This window comes from Saccoglossus kowalevskii, chromosome 5 (assembly GCF_978046115.1).
Source record: "Saccoglossus kowalevskii chromosome 5, keSacKowa6.1, whole genome shotgun sequence".
NCBI lineage: Eukaryota > Metazoa > Hemichordata > Enteropneusta > Harrimaniidae > Saccoglossus > Saccoglossus kowalevskii.
Window position 1 is genome coordinate 22,528,481 of NC_140645.1, and position 12,767 is coordinate 22,541,247.

The 12,767-nt window shown below is 34.6% G+C and overlaps 1 protein-coding gene across 1 annotated transcript in view; it reads right to left on the reverse strand.

Annotated features, from left to right (window-relative positions):
- Positions 1 to 8,509: 8,509 nt before the first annotated feature.
- LOC144360098 (uncharacterized) overlaps positions 8,510 to 12,767 on the reverse strand; it is a 53,578-nt gene continuing 49,320 nt past the window's right edge. Inside the window, exons 12-14 of the mRNA XM_085499234.1 lie at positions 10,976 to 12,577; positions 9,871 to 9,936; positions 8,510 to 9,441 (exon numbers count right to left, since the gene is read on the reverse strand). Coding sequence (XP_085355360.1) covers positions 9,188 to 9,441; positions 9,871 to 9,936; positions 10,976 to 12,577 — 1,922 coding nt within the window. The 3' untranslated portion in view covers positions 8,510 to 9,187. The remainder of the gene's footprint in view (positions 9,442 to 9,870; positions 9,937 to 10,975; positions 12,578 to 12,767) is intronic.

The window sequence follows — 12,767 nt, forward strand, 5'->3', positions numbered from 1 at the left end:
GTTTGAGAATGCAAGTAATTGTCATTTCATGTTAATATAATTATATTGTCAGTTGAAATGTTTATTCTATCAATTTTATCAGTGTGTCCTGCCCAATACCAATGCGCATCTGGTGTATTTTCGGGTGGTAACACGCCTGCGAAATGTATACCACTTTATGAGAAATGCGACAAATTTGTTGACTGTAGTGGTGGCGATGATGAAGAGAACTGTGATTATGGTAGGTAATATTCAAGCAGTATGCCATGAAACTACGAGCACATGAAGTAGACTGTGTTGTGTTTAGTGGGGCGAGGTTATTGTCGTCATAGCCATAGCAGTAGAGTATTGGTTAGAAATGACAATAACACCGTAGTAACATTCTAGTGCCGAACGCACAGGCGCATACTTTCAGGTCTAACCGTGTTTTTATCTTTTGATCGTTGTCGTTTCTGTTCAAATCGGTAAGTTTCTTTGATGTGTCATTTAATATTCAGTAGGATGCTGATATTTTAATAGAGCATGAATTTGAATTATATCTCTTCTTTTTTTATAACTATAGAAACATGAAAAATAAACATAGAAATAACTTGCATATGTTTGTCGCATTTGTGAAAAGTATTTCACTAAGAAAAAATTAACTACGACCCAAATACTACTACTTACTGTGTACATCTCGCACTATCTCGCACTAAGTCCCAAAACAAACGTGGCTCGCATCTGATTAAAACAATGCTCGTCTATTGTTTAGTAGTCTGATGTTAGAAGTTTAATGTGCCCTGGAACTAACAATTTACTATTTGAGATACAGCGAGCTGCAGCATAAGATCTCTTTCATAGTTTATTTCTTTGAGAATTTGGTATATTTTATACATCGTAATAAACCTATTTCTGAATAAATGTTGGTTATCGAGCAGCACCGTGCCCACGACTACATCGAACCGCAAATTTGTTGACGCCTAGATGTTCGCTCGACGCAACCATTGTAGTCAGCAGTGCGATCCGCTCCACTATAATTGTCCTTAAAATCACTTGTGTGTGTATTTTTTGTGTCTTCACGTATTAGTTCTTGTGTGATTTTTTGGCTGAGCGGATTTCGCTCAAACTTGGCAGACCTCCACTGTAGTTAGGTGATAAAATCTGAAAAACATTCCTAAAAAAAAAATCATGTAAAACATTAAAATGTATTAATGTTCTAGACACATTTCATCATAGCGACGTATTTGCTGAATCTGAATGGTTTACACAGTTCTTGGACATAACACATGATCTCGAACTCTTCGCCAATTTTAAAGAAAAATACTACACCAATATATCAATTAACATGATCCAGAATGGAACCCAGTTATCTATGAAACATATTATTTTGGCGAGTGCATATAACCCGGCAGTTGACATCCGGGACGTACTCAGTATACCAGTTGAAGACATTGCCAAATATGGACACCAGCAAGAAGATATGATATTGCAATGTCAATATCTAACGCATGAATGTCATTCAAGGTAATGTAACATGCGTTTCCCAGTATTCTAGGGATTCCAAATGTGTTGTTAAAGCGTTTGGATCGGCACCTGCACACGCGAGGTAATGAAATCCTAATATAAGTGAAGATAACAACCCTAACACACGATGACTCATGGGTAGACGCTTAATCGTAAACAATAGCATGCTATTGACGCTTGCTGCACGTGTAGGTGACGACTCAAAACTTTTTTGATAGTCTTAACACTTACGCAAAATATCCTCTTTAAATAGCTTAAATTATGTATATAAGTTCGAATATACATAAAATACGTATGTGCTCACCATCTGATATATTGTGTATAAAATGTACTCCATCGTACTATTTCAATAGTCACCGAATTTTGTATCATTTAAATACGTCATAATTACTCCATCGTACTGACTATTTCAATAGTCACCGAATTTTGTATCATTTAAATACGTCATAATTACTCCATCGTACTGACTATTTCAATAGTCACCGAATTTTGTATCATTTAAATTCGTCATAATTACTCCATCGTACTATTTCAATAGTCACCGAATTTTGTATTATTTAAATACGTCATAATTACTCCATCGTACTGACTATTCCAATAGTCACTGAATTTTGTATCATTTAAATACGTCATAATTACTCCATCGTACTGACTATTTCAATAGTCACCGAATTTTGTATCTTTTAAATACGTCAAATACATAGCATTTATTACGCTCGTCCACAAAATGACTGGACTATCGTGTAAACCTGTGAACATTTTCGTCTTTCAGTGACTTCATAGAATTTCAAAATGATGAGTATGGAAATTGTTTCACCTTCAACCCATCTAATGAAAACAGAGAATTATATACTTCTTCGAAAAGTGGTAAACGATACGGTAGGTCAGACTATTTGAAACATTGCGATATAATAACAGTCATAATCAAATCACATATTATGATTAGTACTATCGACCTCTATTAGATTAATGTACATGATAGTGATATGTCCGAGGCGGGACATCGATGTGCCGGGCGTCAGTGACCGGTTTTTAAATACGCCGATGATGAAATATAAGCGAACATTCGCTCATGAACTCACAAACGACCTGCTGCAAGTCATATATGCATTTTAATATATTTCATAGTATTCAGGGCCATGATCGTCGCTTATAATTTGACATGCCATCATTGCAAATCAATATTTGACTCTATAAAGCATCCTAACGCCCGTATGTCAGTAAACTGGACAAAGAATCTCCCCCCAAAATGGATATTTTTAATGCATATCACGAACATCCCCGTGTTAATATACTTCTGAAGTAATAATATTATCCCCAAGTTGTCCCGATAACAGAGCTAGTATAATAATAATCTTTATTGTTATCGTATTCTCTATGGGACTTTGATTGAAGAATACAATAAAGGAATAGCAATGAAAAAAAAATTAAATGAGATTAAAAGAGTATAAAACAAAGGTATTAATAAAATATAATAAAAGAAAGTAAATGTTTTTATTCATTTTGAGGCAGCTGGTAGTACTTTTTTCAGGTTGTTCTCCCTGATTTTAAAACAACCATCTATGTAATACGTAGTTATGTATTGATTTTCAAAATGTTGGTAATTTTCGGTTAAATTGTGCTATTTTGATTATTAGTGTATTTTCAGCTTGTGAAGTTGATTAATCATGGTCATAATAATTCCATGTTGCTAGAAAGGACTGTTTTCAACGTTTAAATCATTGAGACACTATGAATAGAAAACATAAGATGAACGCGTGTCTATATATCATATATTATACTGTATATTGTATAAACATATTACCATGGTTTCCATGCAGAATAGACGAATTCGATTCTCATTATCACTAGGTATTGTAGTCGGAGAATCCAATACACTATACTGTCCTATTCATAGTGATCCAATAATTAATTAATATTTCGTTCAAATATATAATTATCTTATGACTGCACGATAATTCAATATATCACACTGCAAAATCTTATTTATGTGGGGCACTTGTTTGTACGTACGAGAAGGCGGCCAAGCATAATTTGCTAACTCAGAACGAGGCTCGAAGTGCTTGTGCGAGCAGAACATAGGATGCCCGCCTTATTGTTTACGCCTTTTATGTATAAAAACGTATTACTGACTAATATACATATATCAGTGGTATTCTGATATTGAATAGCGTGCATTGACACAAGCGATGTTTCTTTCTTAGGATTGACAGTGATATTCTTTGTTGAGCAGAACGAATATTTAACACTATTTTCTGAGGGGGTCGGTTTTGTGTTATCGGTACATAACCCAAACAATCAACCTTTTCCCGAAGACCAGTCAATTAGTGTTATACCTGGTTATGAGACATCCATTGGAATTTCGGTGGTAAGTTTTATAGTTGATCCATACACTATATATTTTGCACATGTTGGGGGTAATAATGTTATACTGTTCAGTAAAGTATCAATAACTGGCCCAAAGTACAGATTTTTTCAACCTTAATTGTTTTAACCGGTTGTGAATGCCAAGTTGTAAAAATTCCCGGATGTTCGATCCCTAGAATAACTGTTTTTCATTGGTTATTGGAGATGATTCACGATATCATTAATGATTTTTCTTAAAGACGGAAACTACTAAACTACAATATCCATGGGACAATTGCACAGAAGAAGAAACAACACCATATGGTCATTATCCATATTCAATTCTGGTATGTGGTTATATTATTATTATTATTATTATTATACCACCGTTATTGTTCAGACGAGTGAGTTATTCCAATTATTACTAAACTGCATCGCTGCAATTTACACAAAAACAACAATGTAATCGTCAAAAACATGAAAATATAATAGAATTGATGGAACAGAAAATCACTAGTTTTGATTCAACTTGGTGAGTTATTATTTTCTAAATAAAATGGTTTTACATTCTAAGCTCACAGCAAATGCATTACAACGTTTTTTTGCATTTTCGTTTTCCTTGAAAATTTATACGGACGTAAGATTAAACCCAAAAATTATTAAAGAAATTGAATGAAATTATTATTATATATAAATTATATAAATATTTCCAATATATTTGATAACAAATGGAAAATTATGAAATTATATGCTGTTTACCTTGTGTGTTTTAAGGCTTGTGAGAAAGAGTGTTTAAATATGGTATTACTAGACAAGTGTGGCTGCGTGGATGAAATAAACCTAAGCGGATTCAATAAGTGCAATATTCATAACCAAACACAAGGCAAGTGATAATTACTGTAATTCTCAGTTTCATTGGCAATTAAATGGTTGTAATCCGCACATGCATTATATGTACATCATCATTATTTACATCCACTGTTTTGATATTAGATAAGGACAATTTGGTCAGCGTTTACTAGAATGGCACTTTTTCTGTGGCAGTACTCATTTCATTGTTTTCAACAATGCCCGTTTACTAGAAATTCTTATTCAAAACATTACCGGTTTACTGGGAAAGGAGAGTTTTTCTGAATAGGTTCTCATGAACCACTGGCGTTCACTAGAAACTCAACCCTTAGCAGGCCGTTAACTATGGTTGGCGTCCTCGTTGCCGCTTTGTAGCTATCGGAAAATGCATTTTAACTTATGCAATTTACTTACAATAGATATGTGCTACCAACTGGTGAACTTTTTACATGAGAATGGCAAATTGGGGTGTCAATGTCCAGAGCCTTGTGGGTAGGTATTTGTCACCCAATTTACATTTACAAATGATACTGTAATTGCTTAAATGAAAATTCCGCGGTCCAGAGACAAAAACGGAAATCGTCTCTACTCATTGTTCTCATGGTCTTTATTTCTTTCCAGTCGATACAGTTACAGGTTGACTGCATCGCAGTCAATTTGGCCGTCGGAGAATTACACTGTAAGTAATTTAAGTATATGTGCCATGCCTCTGAAAAATGAAAATCACTTGTATCACTAATAATTGTTTATGCTTTCAGTCAGAAGTCCGATTACATAAACATTTTAATGCTCATATATTTTCATTGATGTAATATGTTGTCATCGCGAAAAGCAGTGTTTTCCTAAAAAGATATAATGTTGCAATATTTATGTTTACTTGAGTAGAAACTAATGGATATTGCAGTGATATTCGTCCACGTTATTCGACTGTGTATTCCTGCAGCAGTATAGTTAATAACAACATTATATATCCATGAAATTTCACTAAATGTTCTCACCAGCAATGATGAAATCTGTAGAACCTATTATAACTGATCCATGGTAAATAATTACAGGGATACCCCGCTACATATTTATTATTTTAACAGGAACGTCTGTTACACCAGCTGCATGCAATGCATGGTAAAACCCGGTCTATTACTACACCATCTGGCATAAGGTATTGTAGTATGACAACGAGTTGTAAATGTTATATTGCTGCACCGATTCCACATTTAAATTAAACGAAATAGACTAAACCTGTATATTCAGTGCTGATTACCATATACACTTACACTCAATCCGTTCGATGTAATGAAATCTTGTGTTCATAACCTGTATGTTACTATTAAATTAGTAGACTAGCTGGTTTATTTTTTAATAAATTTCAGCGAAGGTGGGAGAGGTACTGCAAAAGACGCTTACAAATTGCAATCCAAGTTACAGACTACTATATATAATTTAATCAGATAATCGATATTAATTCGTAAACATTTCTGATATATTGCAGGGCTCTGCAATTATGGGGATATCAATGGCGCGTTCCAATGTTTGTAATCATGTAATTCAATTTCATATTTCGTAATCCACCTAATAATTCGTAAACCTTTCTGATGTATTGCAGGGCTCTGCAATTATGGGGATATTAATGGCGCGTTCCAATGTTTGCAATCATGTAATTCAATTTCATATTTCGTATTATTTGCAATTTGAGGATATACGAAGTTTTGTCTCTTTGACAATTATTTACCGAAAATGTTAAATTATACAACGCGATTCCAGCATTAATCACTCATCGATGTGTTTAACGGTACTGTAGATGGCGATATTTATCATATTTTTTTTTGCGTTTTCGATGTATATTCGTACAGTTTCCCACACAGTTTCGAGCTTCGCTTTCGAGATCTGGCATTTGAAGATCGGATATCACCCGTCTGCTAACTCCTGCGGATCCAACTGCTGACTCCCTGGTTGTGTTTGCGTCATTTGTGTTGCTTTGTTACTAGAAAGTTTGCCAAGAACCGGCCTTTCAAAATATTACATTACAATATTCAAATTCGCCTTGCATACTCACCAGCCGACTGATGACAATTGTTTACGTGTTTGCATGTCTTCTTCTGCTGATAAATTTGAGTTAATTATCATTGTCATTTGCATAATTTGAGTGTTATATTGTGATTTATATCATTCCCCATGACTGCTCTCGTCCAATAAGCGTAAGTGTACAAGAGTACATTCCCATGTGTAGTTGGCGGCGATTAATAAAACATAATGAACATGTTGTAGTCTTTAGCCATGCGCTGAATAAGCATGATTCATATTTACATCCTGTTGTGTCATAACATCTGATTACACGAAGACTGCATTATTTCGATGACCAATAATTTTAGATATGTTTATCCTTCGTTTGTACGCTTTTCAACAGGCAAAACATTGGTCTAGTGCATGTCTACTTTGACAATCTACATATTGAAACAGTATCCCAAGAGAAAGCATATGGTGTAGGTAATCGTATACATCTATACATCAATATAATCGTTTAAAATTGTCTCAACTAATAGAGTCAAGTATAATCCAATCCCCCTACTTAACATAATGTTACACTGGTTGCTAATCTTTACTGATATCTTAGTGAGTTAATTGCACTTGCATAATTACTAAAAACTCTTAGTGAGAATACATCAATTTATTTACCCTATGAACTGTGTCTATTTTAGGTCATCGGTTTGTTTGCTGACATTGGTGGTGCGTTGGGATTGTGGATTGGAATATCAGTTGTAACGCTGTTCGAAATAGCAGAACTTACTTCACAAATCTTCACAGTTCTTTGTACTTGTCATAGGAATGTTGGGTCACAATAGATTGAGTGTTGCCAATGGCGTAGATTTCATGTTAATCTTATTCTCTTTTCAAGTGAAGTCATGCCAGAGACACTGTATGCGTATGTCGCAATTATCTATTACATTTACTTTCATTAAATATTATTAGTCATTACTGGATAATTATACGAAACCACTCAAACATACTTAATCCTGCATAAGCTGACAAGTGCACACAATAAAATTACATGATACATTTAATATCTGACTAGAGTCCGGCCGATTTTCGATTTCTACAATTGACGGGCTCCCACTGTGGCTCCTTTACAACATATATCGTTTCGTCGCTTGTTGACAAACTGCGTTGACTTGAGTGACTGTCTGATGACCTAGTACGCTTTAATATAAAGGTTCTCAAGCAATGTTCTAGATTGATGTCATCTTGCTTCCGGCAATGTAGTGTGCTAAAATACAGGCAGCAAACCCCCAGAAAATACTGAACTCCTACGTGAAAGTCTTAGCTAATAAATGAATTTCAAAAGCAAAATAGAAATTTTCTGACACCATTCTTGTCCAACACTGTTTAATGAGCCGATCAACTGAACTGTCCAGTCAGAGCATGATACCATGTACAAGTGTATTTATCTGCTATGCAGAAGATAAGGACAGTCCTGTAATTTACTACAGTCTACATATATATGGGTAGTTGTAGATATCTACAACAAAATATCTACTCTTTCTCAGATAAGAAAGCAAAGATTGGACCGATCGAAAGATCGAAGAGAGTGGACCCACGCCTCGGGTGTTTTAGATGGATATCCCCTCAACCATACTCTTTAGGCTGGCTTATGGCAAACTTGATTATGGGTCCCATTGTAGCGGGTCAGTGCTTATTAACTACTTGTACATTTGCGAGGTAACCAATATGATTATATGTATACTAACTAGGTTTACAGAAAAGGACAAGACTGATATTGCAGACGACGACCTACGAATTGGTCACTCTCAATACAAAAAGACACATGCTACCATAGTTGGAGATAAATAATTCTTTCATTTAGTTTTTATTAATGTCAATATATTACAAATTTATATATATATACATATGTTATCATTTATTTTCGATTGGCAATTGACATATGAGAATTGACAAGCAAGGTTAAAGAGTGGTGGTCGCCGTGGCACGCATGCGCCAAATATGGATATTGTATGAACTAGACATATATCGTACTGAAAACTGTTTGCAATGCATTTGCCGCCAAATTGAATTGTGAGAAAAGCGTGCACATGTATGGCGCAACGCTCACTGCCCAAACATTTTCCGTTAGATTTCTAGCGAAATATTAATATACATGTATTTTTTAGTGTAATTATGATAATCAAGTTATAGAGGGCATCAACATCACATTGTGATGTACAGTGTTATCACTCATTTCAAAGCACTGAATATGGCTTTATTTGTTGAGATGAATACATTTTTCACCGATTTGTCCATTAAATAGTAAATGTTAAATAGTAAACACTATTCATATTTTCTATCTTAATATCAAAAAGTCGGTTATATTAATTCAATCGTGGCACATATGATAGGCATATGTATATTATAATGTGCCAACTTTGGAACAAATCGGCTCATGAAGAACATTTGAACTGCTGTCACACCCTTATCATTGTGAATTATTTATACTACCCTGCAAACAGTCTAAAACATTTTATACCTCATTCTTTGGTTGATGCTTATTTCTTGGATTGAAATAACTGTTTCCATATGTACCCATATAAGCAGCCCATTCCTGTTGTTCAAACGGCAAAATTCTACTGCACTTATAATGTGCATCTTGCAAACGTGGATCATTGGTTTTACACTTGCATTTTAGTTTCATACGATAAACAGTCATCTGTCCCATGTGGATATTAAACGGATTGTAGTTGGTCTGAGACTCATATATTCCATGGTCATCACTGTCTGTAGGTAAAGGAACATATTGTGTGATGACAAAACTGTAAATAATTAGAGTGCCCAAGATAATTACATGACATGCACATATATGAAAAAATTGAACAACTCACATTTGATGAACTATCAAGTAAAATTCTATTTCATATTTAATATTATATTTCAAAGATTTATACATTAGGCAATGTTATGACTAGAGCAAAAACAATACTTTCTGATTTTCACGTTAATGTTTCAAAAGCTTGCCATACACTATATGGAAATAATCAGAATGACTATAAACAGAAGGTTTGCTATAATCAAAGATGGACAAATTGTTATTTCCCACCTCAAAGTAAAATCAATTATCTCACTAGTAAATGTTTTGCACAAGCCCAAAACCGACTCAAAAATTGTACAACATTTTTTTTGTTAGTATATATAAGAATACATATTTACCTTCATTTAAACAATCATCCATTACACTTTCTTCATATGCATCATGGTCATAGCCGTAGAATGGACCTTTAATGACCAGAAAAACAATTTGAAGTAGCAATTAATTTTGAAAAAAGTCATCATAGATGAGAATAATTGAATAGTCGTGTTCGATGTTTGGATACATACAGGCATTATTTTGGCGTTGTACACATACTAGTATTCAAAGCTGCATGAAATAAGTTCATATATTTTTCTTGCGCTGAATTGACAATGTATTGTCTTGTGTTAGTCACTTATTTCTAGTTCTGTACTTCTCAGTCGTGTGTATTGTACTTCTTAACTGGCTAATTTGTAATTTGACAATAGATTTTGATAGTAATGAATAAAGGAATGAAATTATTTGTTCTTTTTCAAATAACCTAAATTGCGTAATTCTGTATTCCACCAAATGTACTGTGTGTGTCTGAAAGCGTGACAATATAAACGAACTATAAGCTTATCTACAATCATGGCAAAATAGAAATTCAATATCCAATATCCAAATCATATGTCTAACGGGTTCAGTACAAGTCCATAGGAAAAAAAACGCTGTACAAGAGACAAAAAACACAACACAAACACAGTCGGTGAAAGAATGACATATGAACCCAAGGCATACAGCCATGAAGTGATGTCACAAAATAAGTTAGCACATCATGCTCCCGCCATATATCAATCTAAATCGTATTCAGGTAGTTATTATTCCTACAAAGGTCAAATGACATCAGGGACCATATGTTTAACAGTACGATTATATTTTCTCACAAGTTCCTGTTACCTGCCTAACAATCTTTTGAATGTCCTGGCTACACTACACTATCACTAACACTAGCAAGTGCTTTCAGTTTTTGGACATGATCTAATGTATGCGATAGACATCCACAATATATAGTGTAATTACAGGCTGTTATGAACAGTGCGAATGTTAGAAAACGTGTAACCCAATAGATTCGAGTTTGCAACAAGCAAACCGCTCAGTCACCTCACGATGATATGGTTTGAAATAAGAGTAAAATGAATGTGTACTCAAATACCACATACACACATAAAATGTATTCATAATGGACGACCTAGAGAAACTTACTTGTTGGGTCAAATCTCTCGACCTCATCAGCCATTTTATCATCGATACACTTCTGTTCATCTGGAAGTATGACTCTTGTTTTAGCAGGGTAGAACCAGTATGTGGCAAATATAACATCGATACTATGGCGAGCATCAGGACTGGAAGAATTTAAAACTGGTGCTAATGTTCCTGTTGACAGTAATCTTTGTAATCCACCTTCATCATGTGGACCAACATGACGTTTTCTCATCCTTTTGTTGTCAGTCTTTTGTGTTACTTCATTGTTTTTATGTTCATTGCATGAATTGCCTTTACATCCTTGTTTCGATTCATTCTGTATTGAAGCTTTACTCTCAATCTCTTGAATTCTCTGCGTAATCAACTCCAATAATTGTTCAGCATCAATTTGATCATTTGCCATATTCATCGGTTCATCTACTACATTTATACCAGAATTCAGATTTTTTTCAGAATCAGCATTTTTATTTACTCGTTCACCATTATGAAACAGGGTGTCTTTTACACCCATAAAACGTTTGTTCAGTATCTCATCTGATCTCTTTGCTTTAGTAGATCCTGTATTCCATCTTCCATTGTATTTCTTCTCGTTAGGCCTTGATATGTCATCCTCATTTATTTTCTGATCACGAAGTTGTTTCCAAAAATCCCCATTCAACTTATTTTTTTGTTGCCACTTGGTGGTTTCTAAAGGCACGTTTGTACTTTGTCTTTGATATGTATTTTGTTTGTCCTGGTTTTCCATTGTTCTATGCGGCTCAGATGGAATTTTGAAACCTTTTTGGATATTGTGCACAAGTGGTTTCTGGTGACCAGTTGGAAACTGGTACCCACTTGGAGTATGATACCGAGGTTGGTAGCCAGTTGCCATCAGGTTGTCATCATACTGATATCGTGTTTTCTGATACACAGATGGATTGTTAGTTGGGGTGTGATGTCTAGATGGGTTTGTGTGCCATGATTGATCAGACATAGATGGGTTTGTGTGCCATTGCCGATCATGTCCAGATAGGCCTTGATTCACAGTTGGAATCTGGTACTCTATTTCATCATTATAATCCAAGGTTGTTGCCCACTGTGAATAATCATATGCAGTTTCTTCAACTGGATATGTGTCTGTTACTGAATTGAATAGCCATTTAACTGTTGATGGATTTCCTCCATCAGATCGTGTATTTTGCCAAGTATCTATTGAAGGGTATTTGGCAACAATTGGCCTATATTGTTTATACAAAATCTGCCTAGCCCTTTCATACAAATCATCCTGTGAATTTTCCAATAATTCGTGTTCTCGTCCAACACCAACATCTTTTTTTGATTCAGTATCTTGCAGAATCTTTCCCATATCTACTCCAATTTTGTCACTTGAAGATTGCTTCCTACTTGCTTCTGTAAGTTCTGGTTTCATTCTAATGTCTGAAATCCCTTTCTCTATATTAGAGTCAATAATTTTTTGCCGTTTCAAGGCTGTTTCCTTCCAAAATTGTTCATGTTTCATATGCTTTTCATAGGTTGATCGGAACTCTGGGTGTGATTGGACATACTCCAAAGCCATGGCTGATGTGTTCACAATGTCTTTGTGTTCCAGATCCCATCTTCCTCCTTAACATTAAATGAACAATAAACAGTTACTGAAGTATTCAATATTAATATTGAATTTAGTCACACACTATTTATGATCTGTCACTGTACCAACTTTGAACCAAATCAGTACAAATATGTCTGAGAAATGACTCAGGAGATGTAAAACCAGAAATCTGTAGAAAAAGTTTAAAAAATGTATTTTAAAATC